The sequence below is a fragment of the Pistacia vera genome, unplaced genomic scaffold (genome assembly GCF_008641045.1).
Source record: "Pistacia vera cultivar Batoury unplaced genomic scaffold, PisVer_v2 Contig470, whole genome shotgun sequence".
NCBI classification, from domain to species: Eukaryota; Viridiplantae; Streptophyta; class Magnoliopsida; order Sapindales; family Anacardiaceae; genus Pistacia; species Pistacia vera.
In genome coordinates, this window is record NW_022196302.1 from 352,870 (window position 1) to 375,743 (window position 22,874).

Consider the following 22,874-nt stretch of genomic DNA (forward strand, 5'->3'; position numbering starts at 1 on the left):
ATTTACATGTAATTCCCTTTCTTGGGTAATAAATACAATTTTTCACTATCCATCAATATTTTGTGCTATTCCATCAAGAATTGAAGAATAATTCTTCAAGATATTTATACTCTGCCATAGTAACTATGGGGCATCAAAATGCCTACAACACGTGGTATGCCTCATCGAAACATGCCACTCATGTTACACAAACAAGGTATCCCACTAGATATTTGGTTTCTCTGATCAAAATTATGAAATTCTGTATTCATAAATCATCTGGAAACAAGAAACCTGTTTATAACTTGGCCACTGGCTTGGCATCACCGGGATGGTATGGCAGGAGAGACTCCAAATCCATACCAGCTATAACTTGAAACGTGGCACAATATAAATGCTTCCTCTCTGCTAGGTCTTCTGCTAGCTCACTTTGATGATTGTCCATTAAATCTTCATTAACCACCACAATTAAAGGTTTTGACAGTCGCAGGTCTCAAATAGCTCCCTGAGCCTGCAACATGGTAGAACCAATTAAGAATGTTATTCCATCAGTCGGTGTGTGTCTTCCAAGTGCAACAAAAACTTGACTAAAAGAATAATTACATTGTCACCTAATTAATTCCCAAAAGATTCAGGACTCGGAAGATATAACTTCACTGTAGCCTATGCATCTCTTAAAAACAGATGGGTTATAGTTTGAGATTTCATTACAAAACATACAACATTCTATTATGGTGCCAATCATAGCCATAAGATTCCATTCGTTCAAAATCAACTCAATATCAGCAGAGGATGGAGAAGTTCATAGAAGTCCTATAATATGTTACACAGCATTACAATTATAGCAAAACAGAGAGTTACCCGTGTAAATTCAACAAGCATATAGGCAATATTCATGACCTAACTCATATTAGGAAAAATATCATGAACTAAAATAAAATTATGAAATTTGATCAGTCTATCTTCTCTTTGGATGTGAGCATAAGGGCAAAGCCATCACGACAATATACAAATTTAAATTCTCTCAAGGATTTATGTTGTCGTCTCAAATCCTTGCAAATGTATTCACATGTTAAATTTGCCTTATACTGTGAACTATTTGGACTACAAGAATTTAAAATGATGCCACAAGCACCACCGATTACACTATTCTCTTAATTTAATAAGACAATTGTAATATGTATAATGGGAAACAGACATCACCAGGAAAAGTCTCAGAATAGCAAATGCAATATCATGCCATAAGAAACAATAAATCTCTAGAAATTATCATGTTCTCTCAAACACAGCCAATTATTTGGATAACAATTAACATGAACATGCATAAAATGCACAGTACAACAAAGGTACAAACAACAATACCAGCATATTCCCAGTAAAATGAAAAATTAAATGACTGGACAGGGAAAGAAAAAGATGATCAGATGAGCTTATCAGCATGACTAATTACAAGAGATGCGGACCTCAGATGATCAGCAATGCTTGATGAAAAAGTGAAGTAGTCTATGGCGAGGGACCCATCTTCTCCTTTTTTAAGAGACTGTTAATAAAATAAACACATGATAAGTATAAAAAATTATAAATCAAAAGAAATAAACTCATGACCTGGCAGGATGACAATTCTAGATTGCTATTGCCTACCTTGTGTTTAAATCAACAAGGGCCAAATAATGAGCCTCCATAACTCCTAAGTTGGAGCTCCCAGCATCCTTCCTTCATATATCTGAAATGTAAGCAAATTTTATTTTCCTCATGTCTCGCCCACCTATGTTTCTCATGCAAAGAATTTGTTTTAAGAATTGTTAACAGTCTTTCCCAAGGCGACTAAATCTGTTCAATTTAGTTTTAAAGCAGCAATAACCAACAACTCAATGAATTGCTTATATATGAACTTCAGCCTCAATTTTCACTACTTAAACTTCTTAAAATTTCCTACAAATGACATAACCACTTCAGCTTAACACAAAAAATAAAAAAAAAATGAGCTAAGACAAAATACTCAATAAATCATTATCAGAACTCTCCATTTCACCCTCATAAATTGCTAATTTGCATTTTGATTCATAAACAAGAAAAACCATTACCACCACAAACAAAAGAGAACACAATAACCATTGAAAAAGTAGAACAATACCTTAGTGGGCACATAAGTTCCTTGACCCTTTGAATACGAGGTGGGTGTACCCCTCCTAAACAACCCCTGTTTAACTTCCAAAGTACGACGCTTTTACAAGAGCATCAAAGCATGTCTTTCCCACAGTTACGAACACAATTCTCTTCAAGGTCGCACTATCTTCAATACTCCCATTATAACTTTGTTTCCTACGGCTAATATTGTCCAAATCACACCAATTAAGCTTTACAGTCGTTTAAAAAAAGAATAAATGAACTCCTGTTAATAGTTCCAACCCAGACACATCAAGAAAATCACAAGCTTTACACTCATCAAAGCAACAAAATAAATGACAGTAAATACTAAAGCATTCACATTTCAAAAGCAACAAAAAACGCAGATAATTTAAAAAACACATCTTTTATAGTCATCAAAGGCAACAACAACATATTAAGCAGTAATAATTTCTATTATTATTCTGTCCATTAACAAGCATAAATTTTTATTATACAATATTCACCCTTTGGATGCAAAACAAACGACTGTTTCTTCTAATTTCCGATGAATTCTCAATTCAACACTATCCAGATTAATTTATAGCCAAATTGGAAATAGAAGCAACAGACGACATGAACAAGTCAATTAAAACACTTATCAAGATTAAATTTTAGAAGTAAAGTATTAGAAACGCTAGCCCACAGTTATTGAGAAATATTTTATCAAGCAATGACAGTACATCAAAAAGTATGAAGGATCAGACATACCCTTTCAATTCATCATAAATGCGAAGGAAGTTGAGCAGTGAATGGCGTAAAAAACGGAGAATCAGCAACCCAGAGCTGAAAATTATGATACGAAGACGAAGGAATGGGTGGGTGTCAAACCCCGTAACCTTCAAGTAAGCATGCTGAGCTGGAGATTGTCAAATGTTGGGCTCGCCGTAGCGGAGATGCGGAGGTGCGCAGCGGAGAGCAAAGAAAAGTGGCGGTGAAAATTATTAACAGTTTACCGTTCATTAACAAAAGGGGATCTCTGTTACATTTCAGAAACTATTGGGAAATTTTTGTGATTATATCATAGCTCAGGGGTCTAACTTTTATCTCATTAGGAAACCCATTGGCCATTGCTCTATCTCTCATTCTCTCCTATGAGAATAAGGAATCATATTAATTTGAGTCAATAATAATTTCTTCGCAGTCCCCATTAATTAGGATTATAAATCAAATCCTATTAGGATTATAATTTCTCAATATATAAATTCAATCAAAGGCTTCCACAAATAATTCAATACTTCATACAAACCAAAGCTTAAACATTGAAGAAGATTAGAACTAAGAATATTTTTGTCTAGCATAGTATAAAATGTCAAATACCGATTACCGTGGTCGAGGTAAACCGTCAAAGAAACCAAAACCAAGTCTCAAAATAAATTTAAATTACAAAACCACCTCAATATTGTGATAATAATTCTTTAGATGTCAAGTAAGGGAATTTCGCCGCAAGTCGTGCCCTAAGAAAAAACGAAGTCGAAAGAGATATGAGTTGACATCAACTCTGTCTACATCTTCTTCATCGTTGTTGTCATCAGATGGTTCTCGACTTCAGATTCACTAACTGGTTTTCTATGAATGTATCGTATTCCAGGACCAATTCCTAATCTTGACGAGTTGTTAACGATCATAATCTCTTTGTAAATTTCTTTGATGATATATCGTATACTGAATTGTAATTTATACGTAATTCCTTTTTGTGTGTGTGTGTGTAAATATATACACATGTTAAACTCCAATACAAACGCAAATTAGGATTAATTAATTAATAAATTCTCCAAATCCATAACATTAGTTACAATCAATCTAAGAAAGTTATGAAAAACAAATTCCCGTAAAAAATATTAAAGAAACCGACGTTTAAAAAATTAAAATTATCGAAAAAATCATATTACAAACTTATTGTAATTAAATTTACTCCTAAACGTTCATAAAATATTAGAAATCTGAGATAATTAATTAGATCAAAACGTTAATCCTTTTTTCCCAAGTTATTTAGTTAAATAATTAAATACAAACAAGAGTTTAAATAAAGAATGTAAGGTCTTTGAAAGCAACTGAAAAGAGGTTTAGTTCCTCAGTATCATCCATATTTTCGATAGATTGTTCTTCAGATTCGTGAGTGTTAGATATGGTGATTCTGGAACCGACCCCAAATTTCGACGAAATCATTACAAATAATAAATTCTTTGTAAATTTCTTAGATGATAAACGAGAAGATATTGTAATTCTAGGACCGATCCCGAATCTTGATGAGATCATTAGAGATAGTAAACTCTTTGTAATTCGTTGTTATCATATTCATATCTTAATGACTAATTAATGTAAAATAATTTTGTCCAAACAAATTAAATCTTTTTGACCTTTTTAAGTTATTTTATGTGTTTATAATTATTTTGAAATCAACCCAAACGTTTGATATAGATTTTATAGCAGTAGAGGTTTAGGATTATTCCTGATACCTCAGAGGGGGTGTTTGGTTGGGGGATTATTGGAGATTATTGGGGTTAAGTCATCTTATATTACTTGATTACCATATTTGGTTGTCAAGTAATATAAGATACTGGTAATCTTCAAATATCAATAGTGGTTACTATTAATAATATTAGAGGTAATCAGATTACCTTCATTTTCTTAGGTATTCTAAGATTACTAGTGTTATCTTTTTTTGTTACAATTCTATCCCTTATTAATAAAATTTTAGGACAATAATGCCCTTATTTTTAAATTTATTTACATGAATATAACCTTTTACTATTTCACCCAAATTAATTAACTTTTTGGACAAAATTACCCTAGAATTCAAAACAAATTGCAGCCCACCTAAGCCACCACCCCCACCCACTTGCCGCCGCCTGCAGCCGGCAACCACTGCTGCAGCCAGCGGCAGCTGCCACCGATATAGCCATATCTGGAAATGGCCAGATCTAGCCGTCAACGGTTAATGACCATCGATCTGGCCATCGATGGCTAGATCTGTCAAGTCTGGCCATTTTCGGCTAGATCTCTGGTCGAAAATAGCCATACGACCCCCGGAGGCCATTTCCTACCTTCCGTGCATCGTTAGGTTGCCGGTTTCTAGGGGCCTACGGTGGTTGCCGACGGCCGGCAGTGGTTAGGTTGGTGGGGGTGCTTTGTTGATTTTTCAAACTTTTATTATGGGGTTGTTTTTGCTAAGTTTTTAAATGTAGAAGGGTTATAATAATACAAATAATAATCAATATTAAAAAATAATATAATAATAATATTTAATTAGAGGACAATTCAATAATTTAAATAACATACCCACCAATTTATTCCTCCCAACCAAACATATTAATATAACATATCAACCAATTAACCAAACATATTTTCCTAAAGATTTCTAGTAATCTTCAAGGTAATCTATCTTTTCAGTAATCCAACATTCCCAGTAATTAATATTAGAAAATAATATAATAATAATATTTAATTAGAGGGTCATGTAGGGTAAACCTGAAGGGTTTACATTTATCACTTAATTTAAAGGTAAGTAAAGCACCTTATAAGCACTTTTTTTTAAGTGCTTTTACTCAAATACACTGTGGTTATGTATAAAAATATATAACAAGTCTTAGTATTTAGTTAATGACATCTTTAATTCATTAAGCTTTGATTAATAATAAGAGTTAAAAGACATTAGTCTCCATAGGTATGATATAATAACAAAATTTTCTTGAGGTTTCCGAAATAACGGAAGTATTCAAACTATTTACTAACTTGTAATATAGTAAGTTTGAATGATAGAGAGATTTCTATTATTTCGAAAACCTCGGAAGTTTAATGTCATTAACTCTAATAACAGTTACAATATGATGGCTCTCCACCTTCTGCGTAGTTAATTTTAGAGCCAATTGGTTGAGAAAATAAGTATAAAATCACAACCTTGAATCCTCTAAAACCAAGCTTTTAAATCACGAACAATTGTCTAGGTGGGTTTGAACCACAGAAGGAAGAAGGTTCATTCCTAGACCTTTCAGGATTTTACCCATCTGGTAGAAACCAAAAAAAAATAAAAAGAAACAGTATTGAAAATCATTAGAAACTAATTAAGTTTAGTTATTTACCCAAGTTAGCAACAATGGAGTTGGCTAAGTTAAAGCTGGTGTTTTTCTTCTCTTTGGCCTGCTTGATCCCCCGCCTTTCGGCCAACATTGCCAAGTTTGATGATGTATGGAGACGTCGCGCTGAGGAAGCCATGGAAGCAACGCTTCAAGCATACCACCCCGATCCTCTATCTGTCACGAATGACTTTAACTTGATTGTTCATAAGTAATTATATTAACTAATTCGTTTCATGTTATAAATGTAACTGTCATTTATTTCTCGTTTCTTTTACTAAATTTATATGTTTATATTTATAGTTCCTCGGAGGACAAGACTAGCACGAGGAGGGGCTTGTTTAAGACCAGGATATCACATAGAAGAGAGGGCGGTCCCTGCAAGGCGACCAACCCCATTGATAGGTGCTGGAGATGCAAGGAAAATTGGGCGAAAAATCGCCAAAGACTGGCCAAATGTGTGAAAGGTTTTGGCTACAATACAACAGGAGGAGAAGGAGGGCCAATTTATGTAGTCACTGATTGTTCCGATGACAATCTTGTGGATCCAAAACCAGGGACTTTGAGGCACGCTGTGGTTCAGAACGGACCCTTGTGGATCATCTTTGCTAATGATATGAACATCAGGTTGAATCAGGAATTGATTATGACAAGCGACAAAACGATTGATGGAAGAGGAGCTGATGTGCACGTTGCTTTTGGAGCTGGAATCACTATACAGTATGTCAAGAATGTAATCATCCATGGAATTCACATTCATCACATTGTCCCCGCGAGCGGTGGCACCATTAGAGACTCTCAGGATCATGTTGGACTGAGGACTTCAAGTGATGGAGATGGGATTTCCATCTTTGGTTCATGTAATATTTGGCTTGATCATCTTTCTATGTCTCAATGCCAAGATGGACTCATTGATGCCATCCAAGGCTCCACTGCTATTACCATCTCAAATTGCCACTTTACCAAGCATAATGATGTAATAATCATAATATTATCCCCTTTTTCGCTCATGAAAAACCGATCGTTCGTTCTATGATATTGATATAATTTCCTACTTGTAATGCAGGTGATATTGTTGGGAGCAAGTGATGCCTACTCACCTGATTCATTGATGCAAGTGACAATTGCATTCAACCATTTCGGACAAGGACTAATTCAGAGAATGCCAAGGTGCAGATTGGGATTCTTCCATGTGGTGAACAATGACTACACCCATTGGCAAATGTATGCAATTGGTGGCAGCAAAAATCCCACCATTATCAGCCAGGGCAACAGGTTCATCGCCCCGGATGACAACAAAGCGAAATCGGTAAATAAAATCCCTCCACGTAAAATTCATCCGTGTTCAACTGAACTTTACAGTTAAAAAGGTCTCATATTCGAATCTCTCTGTACAGGTGACGAATAGGAACTACGCTTCCGTTGATGAATGGAAGCACTGGCTATGGAGATCAGAGGAAGATCTGTTCATGAATGGAGCATATTTCAACACATCTGGGGACATAAATGCCAAATTGAATTTCCCCAGGAGAGAGTTGATAAAAGCCAAGTCAGGAACAAGAGCCAACAGGCTCACTCGATATGCCGGGGCACTTTATTGCAAGATTGGAGAGAAATGTTAGATGTATTAAATAACTGCTGCTGAAATTGATAAAGATTTTTCAAGTATATTAATTTACTAAAAAGAAGACTTCTCGTTAAATAAAAATGTTTTAGAGAAGTGTTTTGTATTGTTTTCAATTGGGGGGTATAATGATAGTCACTTTAATGTATAGTTGAGTTTTCATTTATTTCATTTTTAAGAGTCAATTTTTTTTCATTTATTGTATCAACCAAAAATATATTTGAATATCTTTGTACTATTTCAAGCTCCAATCAATGAAATAAATGATAAATTTTTTTTCTATTTTTTTTTTTTAAATTTATGGAACAGAATTTATAAATCCTCATTCTTTGTCATTTTGCCTGTTCGTTTTCCACATCCATTTTTTTTTTTTTAAATGATCTAATTTTCTTGGAAAACAAAAAACAAAGAAAAAAAGGTTTGATAAAGAGTAGTCCAATATAATAAAAAATTGAATATTCCATGAAATTGACTATTTCAATTTTTTTTTCCTTTTCTTTCTTCAACAATTCAAAATAAAAATTATTCATTTCTCCTCCAAGAGCATCTCCAATAGACTCTTTATATGACTTAAACTCTTTATTATAAAAAGTTTATCTATAAAAACAAGAGTCCAACAGACTATTTATCATTTAAATATAAATTAAAGAGTAGGTTTGGTTCTCCACATCTACAGAGTTAAATTTCACTCTCGATCTTAATTTTAATTAATAAATTACAAATTTCTATGTATTTTATTTATAAATTTTCTCTCATATTAAGTTTTTTTCTTGAAAATAAAGAATATCTTCGTTAAATTTAAAGAGTTCATTGAATTTGAATAAAAATGTTATTTTTTATATTTAGAAATTAATAAAAATATTTTTTTATTTATACGAAAGATGCTCATTAAAATAAAGAACACGTGAGAGTGAGACCCTTAGCTGATCTTTATCTTGCTTTCATTAAGAATATCCTCTCTTTCTTTGTATAGTAAATACTAAATAGTAATCCAACGCTTATATCAAAAGTTGGGTATAAAATTGAGAAGAATCACTTGAAAGGTTAGCCTAACCGAACAACAAAATGGAACAAAAATAATAAATCCCTTTTCAGAAATTTGAATTTGATTTATTATTCCACCAAGATTTTACCTTTAATTGACTTAAACTTTGAAACATTGGCTCCTATGACAACTAAAGTGTTTCCATTTTTTATTTAATGAAGAAGATGATCAAACAACGTGAAAAATGAAAGCAAATTTAAATCTCATGAGACAAAATATTTTCATAACTATATTCAGAAACTTCTTAAAACCACTGGTGCTAGCAGGAAACTATACATCCAAAGGATGGGTTTTTCGCCATCATAGGCGATTTTAAAACTACATAAAACAAAATCTGGAACTACAGATTTTTTCTGCTAGTACATGCTTCCTTAGAATCACCGATATTAACTTTATCGCTCCAGAAACTTAGCAGATGAAAAAACCCATCCATCTAGATGAGTTACAGAATTAACTTACAGTTAATTATGCCATAAAACCAGAATCCCAGCTGCTCGCCGTGTCCTGAGATAATGGTTTTGTGCTTCTTTCTGTTTGATATCTATTCATCATCGGAGTCCTTGCCTGAATCAATATCCATTGCTTTGGGGTTCTTGTAACCACTGACTTCATCCTTATAACGTTTTTTATCAGCACGAGCTTTCGCTTCATAGGGTTCTTTCTCCTCCGCTACAGACAGAAAAAATGCATAATGAGTATCACAGACAGATGACAAATTGTAATAATTAGGAACTGCGTAAAGATGGAGAGGAACTGCAAGAAACGTTACACCAAAATCAATTATTAAATACCTGTCATCTTCTTCCATTTATCTCCAAGAACTCTTCCAACATCAGTAAAAGCAATTCCTGGATTACTTTTCTTTATATTCTGTAACAGCACAACAAAATCAGCAAATGAATTATTAAATATCCTTATTCAAAATGCAACACTGTCAAACACTAACCATCACTCAAAAATGTTGAATAAATTTACAGATTTAATAGTTTAATGAGAAAATAGACTTGACTGCTAGGTTCACATAATTACTCCTACGAACAAAAAGTTGTTTTGACATGTTTAAGTTAACTGTGAATGTAAAACTGTAGACCAGAGTTACAGGGTATTACTACAAACCCACCTCCCTTTCCATTTGCGAGAAGAAAATGAAACCAGACATTGCCCTCTTTGGCGCATTTGGATCCTTTTTCTTTTTCTGCTTTTTCTTCTTTGAACTGTCTTCATCTGCATCTCTGGATTTCTTCTTTGAACTGGATGCCTTCAATGATGATGGCTCTTTTTTGGATTCCTTTTTGACAGGCTTCTGGAAGAAATAATTCATTTGATGTGAGCAGAGAATAAAATTTGACATAATAATAAATTCAGTAAAGAAGTCAATGAATAGAACAGCTTGCCTCTTTCTCTCCTCCACTATCACTAGCATCGGAATCCTCCTCCCCAGAATCATCAGTTGGAGAGCCTTCATCATCCTTATCAAGAACAAAGTCTTCATCCTGCATAATTTCAGCAATTCTTTATAAACACACATACTATATGGGATTTGCAGATAACTGACAATAAACATATCAATAGGAATATGCAGAAACGAAACACATTCGTTCAAAAAAAAATCAAGAAGAAAATAGAAAGAGGGACAGGGGGGAAGTTAATACGACTTTACCAAAACATTCAGGATCCCTAACCAATATAACTACCACAGAATGATTAAACTTGAACATACGGAGAGGTATGCTTACAATTGATTAAAAATGTATGAACTTATTGCCAAAGATGCAGGCCACACAGCTATTGACGAATAATATGAACCCAAACATAAGTGTAAGAAAACTTCATCACCTAAAGTTGTAATGAATTGAGGAGTTTACCTCTTCGTCACTCTCATCACCACCAGCTTCATTCCTAATTCTCTCAAGATGTGGATCAACTGCATCATCATCATCCTCCTGAAGGACAGCAGCCACACCATCTGCAGTTTTAATATCTCCGAGGTTCATAATTTTCAAGCCCTTCCCACTGCATAAAAAATTACACAATAAAAATAAATAAAATTCAAATTTGGACAGCTCAATGATCTAATCCATGTAAGAAGATGAGTAGTTCATACAAACCTGATAAAGTCAAAGAGATTATGATATTCATTTCTCTGAATGTTGCGAAACAAATGTTCTTGTTCGGTTTTAAGCCTGATAAGAAGATCAAAGTAATGCATATTTGAGCCACCAGCAGCATGCCTCTCAAACTCCACATAGTCAATCTAGCAAGAAAAATAGTTACAAAAGGTCAGCCTCCATTGATAGCAAGACTTATCCATTGTAATGAGTACGACAGATTAAAAGATGTACCTCCTCATGAAGGATAAGGGTAGGTGGTTTGGGTAGAAAAAAGAAGCTCTTCTCCAGGGGATACAATACACCATCTTCAGCTTTCAATGATGACTTCACCGCATAACCATCTTGAGCACTACGGAATTTTCCCGGTTTAGTAACTTTGGCACCAGATAAACCACGCAATATCGTAGTGAACACCTCATGAATTAGTCCCTGTTTGTTTAAAGAAGTTAATCATATACAGTATAGTTCACACACTAAGTCACAAGCCCAGGTCCCTGTAACATTTGTATACACCCAAAGCCATAGCAAAGCACTACCAAGATGTAGCTCCAGATGTAAGAAATTGACTTATAAAAAGAGCAATTACCTTATATGATGGTTCTAATTTGTCCTTATACTTTGTGTTCAAAAGATCTTCACTCAACGACAACTCACTTTGAACCACATAATCAGTTTCAAACTGTGCAAATGAAAAACAAAATTATTACACTTAAAACTAGCAAAGAACTGGCAAAATCAAATGAACCCAACAATACCTGCAAAACGATATGTGGGTACAACGTTTGACCTTTACGAATTGGTGGATCAAGAGTAACAATAACAAAGGTATGAGGCTGGTTAGACTGTTTAAACACAAGATAAGCCCACGTCAGTCTTTATGTGGATATATTATTGAACAACTACAGTGGTTATAAACAAATCAATTATTTGTCAATACGTGGAGGAATTAAAAGAAATATGAATGAATGACTGTCATCAGTACTCTTGTACCATGAGTGCCGAAAGAATAAAAGAAATTATACCTTTGGAAGTAAAAAGAGGCGGACAACACTGCTGTACTGAATTTTAAAGTCATTAGCCTGTCCTTGTAGCCGCAAGAATGAAAGATGAAGTTCAACACTATACCGACCCCTGAATAAATCATATACCCATCAGAGAAAAATGAAGTGAACAAGAACAAGAAAAGATCCAGCTTATGAGATGAATCTATAAATAAAACTGCAAAAGGATGATTCAAATTAATGTCAGCACAATGCATTTTCACAATCTTAGTTTTATATGAACATCAACCTTGGTGTGAGGATAGCAATACTCTCAAACGTAACAACAGCTTCTTCACCTCCGGCTCCGACATCAGCCATTGACATGATTTTATCACGAAATACCTAACACATGGTTTATTGACCAGATATCAGTTAAAAGTCACAAGATTTTAACCAAAAAGAGAGAGAGAGAGAGAGACTAATAAATAACAAGAAACAAACTCACTTGAGCTGGTGGATGATTCTCATCACCAACAAATTGGGTGTTGGAATTAGGGATGTGAAAACTTATCTCCATCAATGAATCTTTCTGTCATCAATAATAAACAAAAACATATTCAGAAACACAGTAGCATTTCTCCATAAGAAGCTATCTTAATCAAATGAACGGCTCTTATGAATTGTAATTATGCACTAATAAAGCCTGAATTTTGTTTCCACTAGGTTGCATCAGGACCATGACCATCAAATGAATTTAAACTGCTGAAACAAACCTCATTAGCTCCAGTTGTATCATCGACATGGAACTCCAGGATAACATCATTTTTTCCTTGAAGTTGTGTTTGTGATACATCTGCTAGAGATACCTCAAAAGCTTGCTTTTGACCAACCATAAAAGTCAGCATATTCCCTGCAGATAGTAAAAAATGGTACGCCATAAAACTGACTGATAAGCAGGATAGCACACTGTAGTAAGAAAGCAAACAACCAAGAAAGCCAACTAACCTAATTAACATAAATATAAAATGTAATTAGGAAGAAATCAGAACTTAGGACAATATCATAAAGCTAATAGATTACCATATCATATGATAAAAAACACATGTCAGGAAGTATAAAGTAAGAAGAATGACCATTAAAATCATTGACTTGAGAAACAAACAAGGATCACTTACCATTTAAATCAACTTCTCCCCAATTACGGCCACTGACAGAAAGCTGCTTCTCTTCTGGTGTTAAATCGCAATTACTCTGGAAAAAATTGGTCAAACTAGCAACATCCTACAAGGCAATAACAGAAGCAAAAGGTAACAATCAGCAAGTTGAATAATTCTTTCGAAGGTCACTTTGAATAAAGTTACTAGTTTCCATAATGAATGGTACAGGAACAAAACTATTGAGAATTTGTAGAAGTATCTACTCAAAAAAAAATTCATGCAGTATCCGGAAAAAGAGCCATTAATGATCAACTTGGTTTATATGGATCAATAATGAAAAGACGACGGATCTACATTAAAATGCCAGTAAAACACATAGTTCAAGAGAAGTCTATTACATAACACATAAGAGCATTCAAATTAATAACATTCATTTCCATTATTTATCAGAGACTTATAGAGCAATGAAAACACAAAGAAAGATTTTGAACATGTATAATACCACCTTCCAGAAAATATAAATAATAATTAGCAAACGAAAGCGAGAAAGGTTGCTATACCTGGTCACGAAATCCGGTGAATTTATAATACAACCCATCTTTGCTTCGAACACCAAGCTGATTCGTCCTGGGGACTTTCATCCATGTAACCCCTACAATATCAGCTTTGTCAAGTTCCACTGCTTTACCACCACCCTGCTTCTTCCATGCAATCCCCCCGGAATAAATTTTAAGCTGGCCAGGATTCTGCATTTTCAAAAAATAGAACAATTAAGATCAGTCAAAGAATAACCCAAAGTACTATGACTTACTCATTAGAGATTGAAATCCCTTTGAACTTAATCCCAACAATAAATTGTGCAGTAAAACAAATCCATACACCTTGAAAACCAGTTTAGGGTTTCTTAAACAATGAAATTTGATCACAAAGAAACCCAAAAATTCCTCATCATTCGTTCAATATCCCTCACATTCAAGATTATAAAGGAAAATTAAAGTTTCAAAACTTCTCAATTTCTGAGAACAAACCCCAAAATTAGAGTTTCGAATAACAGAGTCGATAAGCTAAGCTAAAATATAATAAAATAATTCAGGTTTTGGCGAAAAATAAATCAAAATAACACAGCGAACAACAAATGGTTCGTTCACGTCTAGATTAAAAAAAAAAAATTAGGGATTAATTCAAGTTTAGAAGAAAATTACAACATCACACAAGAAAAGAAAAAAAAATAAACACACAGAGAGTGATTGGAACGCACAGTGCCGCCTCGGCCGCCGAGAGAGATGTTATTGAAGAGGTGACCGTCTGTCATTTCTGTGAACTCAGTGATGAAATTGTGTCTACTGAAAGAGAAGGGGAGAGAGAGTAGGGTTTATATGAGAAGGGAGAGGGCGAGATGAGAAGCCTTGCTTTATGGCGCCAAACATAAGAAGAGACGGTGCCGTTTTCAAAGCACAGATTATGAACAGAGAAAAAAATGATTTTTTTTTTTTTTTTTTTTTTTGAGTGCTGTAAAGTGTAAACCCTACAATTGACAATTGTACCCCTCTGTTAATGTGCTAACATTTCTACGACAATATTGAGTAATGCTACCGCCACCGACGGTAGTGCACCGAATTTGTGAACCGAATGACGTGACAAAATCCTAACCGTTGATTGATATTAAGTTAAAATTAATCAACGGTCAGGATTTTGCCACGTCATTCGGTGCACTACCGTCGGTGGCTGTATTATTTTCCCGACAATATTAACCTTGTAATAAAAAAATACCGGAAATACCCTTATACCATACCATGGCTATTTAATGTAATGACAAATATGCCATTAGATATTCAGAGTGATATTATGATTTTGCCCTTTTTGAATATAAGTGGACGTTGCATGGAATATAAACATTATTCACATATTAACTTTAAGGCCGGAGGATTAGTTCCTAACTTCTAGTCGTTGACTTTAGGCCCCAAGAGATTAGTTAAGGTTTTGGTGAAAAAAAAAAAAAGACCATATTTCACAATCAACAAAATATTTACAAGGGTGGCCACCACCCGGTCATTAACTGTAGGATCTCGAGAGATTAGTTTTCATCATTAACTTTAGTGCTCTGGGGGACTTACTCAGTCGTTAACTTTAGGGACCCAAGGATTAGCATGTATATATATATATATATATATATTACAAAATGAACACAATCCACATTCAACAAAATATTATTCATATTTTCGATCTGTTTTCACTTGCATTTTGCTCCTGTAACCATCCTAATTCTGAAAACTGGTGTTTCTGCAGGTTTTAACTGATGAACTTGAACTATCTACAGAACTCAATCCACCATGTCTGACAAAATGTCAAGCAAGGCTGTTAAATAAGGCGGCCTAACATGTCTAATGAGATCATCCTTGACTTGAAACATGAATCCGATTTTAAGCTTTAAATGAGGGATCTCTTCTCCTGTGAAATGTGAATCTGGTCCTTTAATAAAAGTATTTTCTTCCTTTTCACAATGAAAAAGAACAAAAGTTAATGAGAAAACACATGAAAAAAACAAACGCTTCTGCTTACTTTAATTGTTATAGTTTTGGAGTTGAAGCTTTGTTTGATGGGTCTATTTTCTTTTTGTGACTGTTCTTTAGTACGATTGTTATAATTTTGTTTTGTTTTGAAGATCAAGATCAGCATTATGGAACAATTCTCTTCCTCCGGATCAACCAGAGAATTACTCAACAAGAAGACAATAGAATTGGAGATCCGCCGAGAGGCACAACGCCTATGTGAAGAGACTGATCACCCAGTAGAGTTCCAGTCACGATTAAAATGGGCAGGTTCTCACCTCAGGTACCTTCTTGCAGCGGCAAAGTATCCTTGACAAGCTTTGTGTAATACCCACGTCCAAAAATATGGTAAAGATTATTCTATAGTCATAGTGAATATATTTAACTAGTTTTATAGTAGAATTCCGTAAAAGTTTCAATATGGGTAAAATGGTTATTTCACATAGAATCACGTGTTCAAGTGAAAAGTGAGTATGATAAATATAATGTATTAAGTGTGCTAGCCATGAAAATAGAGTAGTAAAAAGGTTATGAATAATACATGTGATGTACTGCCGAGATAAATATGTGTTTGTAAAATAATATAAATAAATTAACGAATAAGGGTATGAAAATATGTAGTAAGAGAATAAATAAAAGACGGTTTTTAAAGTTGTTCGAATGCTCAAAGGTTAATCCTACATCCATTGTAGTTGTATTAATAAATAGTCGCGTGCAGCGAACTAAGTTACAATCTAGAGAAAATATAGAGAGAGAAAGAGAGAATGTATGTTGTTTAAGACTAAAGATAAGTCAATCCCGTAAATGAGGGAGGAGCCCTCTATTTATAGCTGGAGGATTCAAGGTAATAATCATGAGTCTGCAGTCTGGCAAATGTGATATAATTCCTAACCCGCTTCCCATTGGTTGTTTGTACGAGAGACATCTCTAAATCGTGTAGGGCTTAGGCAGGTGGATGATTCCTAACCACTCGCAAGCCTGGCATTCACCTATTGCACTCACGAGAACCATACCTCTTCCGCCATCACACGACATGGCAACGTCTAGACCACACAAAGCCTCCCTTAATTCTGATTGGCCCTTGTTGACAAGAGTCCACGTCAGTCCTGACTTTTTAGGCATAACAATCTTTCACATGAAAAGTAAATCCGATTTTAAGGTTTAGTAAGAGACCCACCCGGATCATCCCTCACATAAAATGTGAATTCGATTCTAAGGTCTAATGAGAGATCGACCTGAGATTGACGTTTTAGTGACTGATCGACCTGAGTTTATGGTGATTACTTGAGCTGCTACCCTCTCAAATTGAGCGTTTGTTTTAACTATCTTTTTGATAGATCTTCTCTAATTGTAATCTTCTGGCGGTAGAGCTTGTAATGTGAAACCATCAGCCTCAAAGTTTGAATGTATGCAATATATAAGCAATTTCACATCAGAAAAGCCAAGTTCTTGCATCTTTTCAAGTACAGGCTGATTAACATGGACTTCCAGGGCATTAATAATTTATTAGTTTGCACTGACCTGCTTTGCTACAAATTTCGAGTACTTTTATTCTTCAATCAAAGTACTTTCTTCATTTTCACAATAAAAAAAACTAAAAGTTTCGTGAGGAATGAGGAAACACATTCAAAAAAAAAAAAAAAAACAACTGCTTCTGCTTACTTTAATCCAGATTCCACCAGCATTTCTTGTAAACTCCTCCTGGAAACAATATTAAATCACAGTTCACACAGGCTGCAAGCCTGCAACAAGAATATTACTAAAATATGTGCAGATTCCTTAGTAAAAATCGCTGTTGGCGCCCCCGTGGAGGCAACAAACTCCATTGACACCTACATGTACTTCACAGACTTGAGTAAATTAAACGAGCATAACGAATCCAAATAACAGACATGATTTAACCTCAACGAGGCGGCGAATTCGAGGAATTATATCACATTGGAGTTTAGCATATTGCCTGTTTACGACGAGCAATATGATGTATGCATCTTTGCTTTTATCAGAAGAAATAAAAATTCTGGAGTATTCTTAACAGAGTACTTGAGCACTTCCAAGTATAATTTGTTTCAGGTAAACTTGTCCATTTTGGTATCTGGAAATGTGAACAACTGGTTTTTGGATTTTTATGTTTAATCTCCTTTGGTTTTATTTGGTTTTTGTAATGTATATGACTTGAATAGTTTGACAGTTTTAAACTGTTGCTGTATCTGTGGTTGTATAACTAATGACTTGATGATTTCCCTTTCATAGATCATAGGTTTAACAGCCAATGGATTCACTAAATAACAGCATGAACAGTTACCAAATTTAACTGTTTATACAACATTTTCTTTTGCATTTAAAACTAACCCAGCCACTTTCTGCAAGAAAATTTGTTTGTTTTGTAGTACTAAAAGGACAAAGCAAGCTATTATCAGTGCAACATTCCCTACCCATCTCACCAAATGAGGTTCTAAGAGTTACGATCATCACATATTGTCCTATCCATCTTAAATAGTGGGGTTTAGAGTGCATCTCCGACTTGAATTTGAATATTCTTTTCAAATAAGTCAAGAGTACTAATGAATGATGAAGAAATTGTTTGCATAAAGTAGTTCTCTAATCTATTTCGACTTACGCAAATACTGTATCATTTTTTAAAAGAATATTTCAACTCTTCACCAAAATACTTTTAACTATTCACGAAAAGAGTCCATAAAATGTTTGTAAAGTTTGGTTTTTAGCCAACTCAAGTTTGCAAAGAATATAATAGATAAAGAGGTCTCAACTGAAAGTATTAGTGTTATAATTTGGAATAATTGAGGACCAATTTTCACCTGGTATTTGCTGATATAAATTTGGTTTATTTCAATGGCCAATCAGAGGGGACTTTTGAATTGGCAAAGAATCCCATTATTTTAACCATGTATATGAGACCAAGGAGCTTGGATCTTTGGGGAGAAAACAGAATATGGACACTTAAAGTTTGTATCCTTACTATAAATTTGTCTGAAGCTGCCTTGTGACCATCGCCCTCTTTGTTAAAACTTGCAAACAGTTGTAAAATCAAACAAAACAACAATGAGTCCAAAAGATAGACAGATGCTATATATATATTTACACATTCTGTCACTCCCCTCAGGTCAAGCAAACAGAGAAAGAAAGAAAGAGAAAAAGAAAGTTAAAAGAGTCAATCAATTCAAGGAAATAACTAACTATAGACATGGAAATGGTGATGGTGAAGAGTGAAGGAAACCAAGTGAGGCGCCGCGCTTACATGCCTGCAGAGAGTGAAGTTCAGGCTACAAGATGTGTGAAAAGGAGGCGCAGAGATCATGTTGTTGCAGCTTCACGAGGTTGTGATGATCAGCAAACTGGTACTACAGCTACCACTGTGAAAAGAAGTTCAAAGTTTCGCGGCGTCAGCAGGTATAAACAAGCAATATATCATCGTTTTTTTTACACCTTTCTTGATCTCGAGATTGAATTACTTATTAACTGATAAATTTTTCGATCTGTGAAATGAATAGACATCGCTGGACTGGTCGATATGAAGCTCATTTGTGGGATAAGCTTTCTTGGAATGTCACTCAGAAGAAGAAAGGGAAACAAGGTAGATAATAAATGCTTCAATTTTCTTTCTTCATCATCACTTTCTCTTCTTCCATGTATTTCAATCTGACCACTTTTATGTGTCTTTTTCCTCTGCTTTGTGCCTTGGAATCAATCCGGACTCAACAGTTTACCTTGGTAAGAACTTTGATCCCTCTTCTACACCAAGTCAAAGTTCAAGTTCTTTCTTTTCTGGGGAGGCTAATGGAGAAAATTAACACATCTTTTCTGAATTTATCAGGTGCTTATGATGAAGAAGAAGCTGCTGCAAGAGCATATGATTTAGCTGCACTTAAGTATTGGGGCACATCAACTTTCACCAATTTTCCGGTACACATCTGTTAAGCCGAAGGCCTATTTTCTTACGCATATATTCAAAAGATTCATAAAAATCTAACATAAACTCATTGCCTTTAACAGATATCTGATTATGAGAAGGAAATTGAGATCATGCAAACTGTTACCAAAGAGGAGTACTTGGCCTCTTTAAGAAGGTAATTATTTTTTTTGATACACAGATTGTTACCAGGTTCCATGGCTATTAGTTTCTCTAAATAACAGTTTTTTGCTTTTCCTTTTCACAGAAAGAGCAGTGGCTTCTCAAGAGGTGTATCGAAATATCGAGGAGTTGCAAGGTGATTTTCTTGAAATTTTGATCATCTTGTAGCTTATTAAACATTACTGATTTAGAGCAAACACTAAAGATCTCTCTGGTGAAAATTATACTATGCAGGCACCATCATAAAGGAAGATGGGAAGCAAGAATAGGGAGAGTTTTCGGAAACAAGTACCTCTACCTTGGCACTTACAGTAAGTTGCATCAAAAATCTTGAACAAACTGAAGCAAAATCTCAAATACATGGTATTCAATCAACTCTTATTGAATACCTGCAGGTACTCAAGAAGAGGCGGCGCGAGCTTATGACATTGCAGCAATTGAATACAGAGGGATCAATGCTGTGACCAATTTTGATTTGAGTACTTACATCAGTTGGCTAAAACCTGGAACAAACATGGTGTCTGGTGCTCATGAGTTGCACATAATCACAGAACCACAACCAGTTCCATCACCAACCAGTTACATTCCAAGTGAGGACTACTCACCTTTCAACTCCAATCCATTCACAGCAGACTACTTGAACTCCCCACCAAAGCAAGAAGAATTCAGCTTCCAAACCAAAAGTTCTTTTAACTCATCAGGCAACAAATCTTCAACCCCAACCGCACTCAGCCTTCTCCTGAGATCTTCCATATTCAGAGACCTGGTGCAGAAGAATTCAAATGTGTCTTCAGACGATCAAGAGTCTGATGGGGATGAAACAAAGAACCAACAAGCAGGCTCAAGCAGTGATGATGATGAGTTTGGTGGGATATTTTATGATGGACTTGGAGACTTCCCTTTCATCTATTCTGCCAACAGAGACCATAGCATAGACTTTCAGGAAAGACAACACTTCATTTTGTGATCAAACAAGAACAGATAGATACCTCTGTAAAAAAAGATGCAGCAGCCTTGTAAAAATTAAGATTTATGTTTTTGAATTTTTGAGTGGTTTTGTAAATAGTTTTTGCAGTGGTTTGTTTTTGTATCTTCCCTAAACTAGGACTTGGTTCATCAATGAGCCTTTGTATGAATTTCTATAATCATTGTTTTAGTCTTTTAGAGCTTTGTAATGCCTAAAAATGTGTTAAAATAATTAAATAAACACAAACATTTTGCTTGATGTTAGATTTATAACAATTAAACTCAGATAATTTGATTTATAAATATTTGGATATCTTATACATTCTTATCTTACAAGTTACAAGTCGATTTTTTAAGGTGAGTTCTATCCGAGTACCCATAAACAAACTCGAGTACCTTTGAAGGAACTCGTGCACAGGAGTGAATGACCCAAACTGAAATGAACTTGGGCTGCTTGGGCCGCTTGATGGATCTGCTAAAGTGAGAGTAGCCCAGCTTCTCCAAGTAGTTTTGGGCCGCATGAGTTATTAAATTAATCACTGGAAGGTATCCGAGTATAATCGTCAGTGAGCCAGACTTAAACACAAAATCTTTCGGTATAGTTAATTCTAATCATTAAATGGTTTATCATCCGGACAAAGGGGAGGCATTAGAAAAAAAAAACAAAAATTCACACATTTTCATTAAAATTAGAAAAAAAATGTAATTCAAAGTTTCTTAACGAGTACTTGAGCACTTCAAGTATAATTTGTTTCAGGGAAACTTGCGCCATTTTGGTATCTGGAAATGTGAACAACTGGTTTTTGGATTTTTATGTTTAATCTCCTTTGGTTTTATTTGGTTTTTGTAATGTATATGACTTGAATAGTTTGACAGTTTTAAACTGTTGCTGTATCTGTGGCTGTATAACTAATGACTTGATGATTTCCCTTTCATAGATCATAGGTTTAACAGCCATGGATTCACTAAATAACAGCATGAACAGTTACCAAATTTAACTGTTTATACAACATTTTCTTTTGCATTTAAAACTAACCCAGCCACTTTCTGCAAAAAATTTGTTTGTTTTGTAGTACTGAAAAGAATTTCGGTGCAACATTCCCTACCCATCTCAGCAGTGAGGTTCTAAGAGTTACGATCATCACATGTGTTACCACCTCAAATAGTGGGGCTTAAGGATCCCTGACTTGAATTTGAATATTCTTTTCAAATAAGTCAGAGTACTAATGAATGATGAAGAAATTGTTTGCATAAAGTAGTTCTCTAATCTATTTCGACTTACGCAAATACTGTATCATTTCTGAAATGACATTTCAACTCTTCACAAAATACTTTAACTATTCATGAAAAGAGTCCATAATATGTTTGTAAAGTTTGGTTTTTAGCCAACTCAAGTTTGCAAAGATATATTAGATAAAAAGGTCTCAACAGAAGTATTAGTGTTATAATTTGGAATAATTGAGGACCAATTTTCACCTGGTATTGCTGATATAAATTTGGTTTATTTCAATGGCCAATCAGAGGGGACTTTTGAATTGGCAAAGAATCCCATTATTTTAACCATGTATATGAGACCAAGGAGCTTGGACCTTTGGGAGAAAACAGAATATGGACACTTAAAGTTTGTATCCTTACTATAAATTTGTCTGAAGCTGCCTTGTGACCATCGCCCTCCTTGTTAAACTTGCAAACAGTTGTAAATCAAACAAAACAACAATGAGTCCAAAAGATAGACAGATGCTATATATATATTTACACATTCTGTCACTCCCCTCAGGTCAAGCAACCAGAGAAAGAAAGAAAGAGAAAAAGAAAGTAAAGAGTCAATCAATTCAGGAAATAACTAACTATAGACATGGAAATGGTGATGGTGAAGAGTGAAGGAAACCAAGTGAGGCGCCGCGCTTACATGCCTGCAAAATATTTACAAGGGTGGCCACTGGAAACTTACCCGGTCATTAACTTTAGGGACTCGAATGATTAGTATATATATATATTACAAAATGAACACAATCCACATTCAGCAAAATATTTACAAAATATTATTCATATTTGCGATCTGTTTTCACTTGCATTTTGCTCCTGTAACCATCCTAATTCTGAAAACTGGTGTTTCTGCAGGTTTTAA

At 34.6% G+C, this 22,874-nt stretch overlaps 3 protein-coding genes and 1 pseudogene across 5 annotated transcripts; 2 read left to right on the forward strand and 2 right to left on the reverse strand.

Moving 5' to 3' along the window:
* Positions 1–247: 247 nt before the first annotated feature.
* LOC116145993 lies at positions 248–5,051 on the reverse strand (annotated as a pseudogene).
* A 1,190-nt stretch (positions 5,052–6,241) lies between these two features.
* LOC116146040 (probable pectate lyase 19) lies at positions 6,242–7,843 on the forward strand. Of its 3 annotated transcripts, none has more exons than XM_031431449.1 (4): positions 6,242–6,432; positions 6,525–7,197; positions 7,288–7,530; positions 7,619–7,843. In XM_031431449.1, exons 1-4 carry the CDS (start codon positions 6,242–6,244, stop codon positions 7,841–7,843), a joined length of 1,332 nt encoding a protein of 443 aa, XP_031287309.1. The 3 variants fall into 3 exon arrangements, with proteins under 3 accessions (XP_031287309.1, XP_031287311.1, XP_031287310.1); XM_031431451.1 differs by having other exon boundaries at positions 6,546–7,197; XM_031431450.1 differs by having other exon boundaries at positions 6,242–6,424; positions 6,535–7,197.
* A 1,242-nt stretch (positions 7,844–9,085) lies between these two features.
* LOC116145975 (FACT complex subunit SSRP1) lies at positions 9,086–14,551 on the reverse strand. The gene is made up of 16 exons (XM_031431397.1): positions 14,400–14,551; positions 13,702–13,887; positions 13,160–13,265; positions 12,758–12,894; positions 12,490–12,573; positions 12,292–12,386; positions 12,024–12,132; positions 11,757–11,843; positions 11,588–11,680; positions 11,233–11,430; positions 10,999–11,144; positions 10,756–10,903; positions 10,285–10,383; positions 10,011–10,193; positions 9,682–9,760; positions 9,086–9,559 (listed from the first exon to the last, which is right to left on the reverse strand). Exons 1-16 carry the CDS (start codon positions 14,451–14,453, stop codon positions 9,432–9,434), a joined length of 1,932 nt encoding a protein of 643 aa, XP_031287257.1. The 5' UTR covers positions 14,454–14,551; the 3' UTR covers positions 9,086–9,431.
* A 4,269-nt stretch (positions 14,552–18,820) lies between these two features.
* Positions 18,821–20,939, forward strand: LOC116146045 (AP2-like ethylene-responsive transcription factor At1g16060). The gene is made up of 8 exons (XM_031431455.1): positions 18,821–19,098; positions 19,200–19,282; positions 19,411–19,419; positions 19,523–19,611; positions 19,702–19,775; positions 19,866–19,916; positions 20,015–20,091; positions 20,176–20,939. The coding sequence occupies exons 1-8, from the start codon at positions 18,893–18,895 to the stop codon at positions 20,745–20,747; spliced, it is 1,161 nt and encodes a 386-aa protein (XP_031287315.1). The 5' UTR covers positions 18,821–18,892; the 3' UTR covers positions 20,748–20,939.
* Positions 20,940–22,874: the final 1,935 nt, after the last annotated feature.

Bases quoted from the DNA above. Each gene is read 5' to 3' on its own strand.
- LOC116146040 (XM_031431449.1), top strand. From the start codon at position 6,242: ATGGAGTTGGCTAAGTTAAAGCTGGTGTTTTTCTTCTCTTTGGCCTGC. The intron at 7,198-7,287 runs GTAATAATCATA...CTTGTAATGCAG, and splicing joins ACTTTACCAAGCATAATGAT to GTGATATTGTTGGGAGCAAG. The intron at 7,531-7,618 runs GTAAATAAAATC...CTCTCTGTACAG, and splicing joins ATGACAACAAAGCGAAATCG to GTGACGAATAGGAACTACGC.
- LOC116145975 (XM_031431397.1), bottom strand. From the start codon at position 14,453: ATGACAGACGGTCACCTCTTCAATAACATCTCTCTCGGCGGCCGAGGC. The intron at 12,387-12,489 runs GTGAGTTTGTTT...ACCATGTGTTAG, and splicing joins AGAATCATCCACCAGCTCAA to GTATTTCGTGATAAAATCAT. The intron at 11,844-12,023 runs GTATAATTTCTT...GTGTTTAAACAG, and splicing joins GCCTCTTTTTACTTCCAAAG to TCTAACCAGCCTCATACCTT.
- LOC116146045 (XM_031431455.1), top strand. From the start codon at position 18,893: ATGGAAATGGTGATGGTGAAGAGTGAAGGAAACCAAGTGAGGCGCCGC. The intron at 19,612-19,701 runs GTACACATCTGT...TGCCTTTAACAG, and splicing joins CAACTTTCACCAATTTTCCG to ATATCTGATTATGAGAAGGA. The intron at 19,917-20,014 runs GTGATTTTCTTG...TATACTATGCAG, and splicing joins AAATATCGAGGAGTTGCAAG to GCACCATCATAAAGGAAGAT.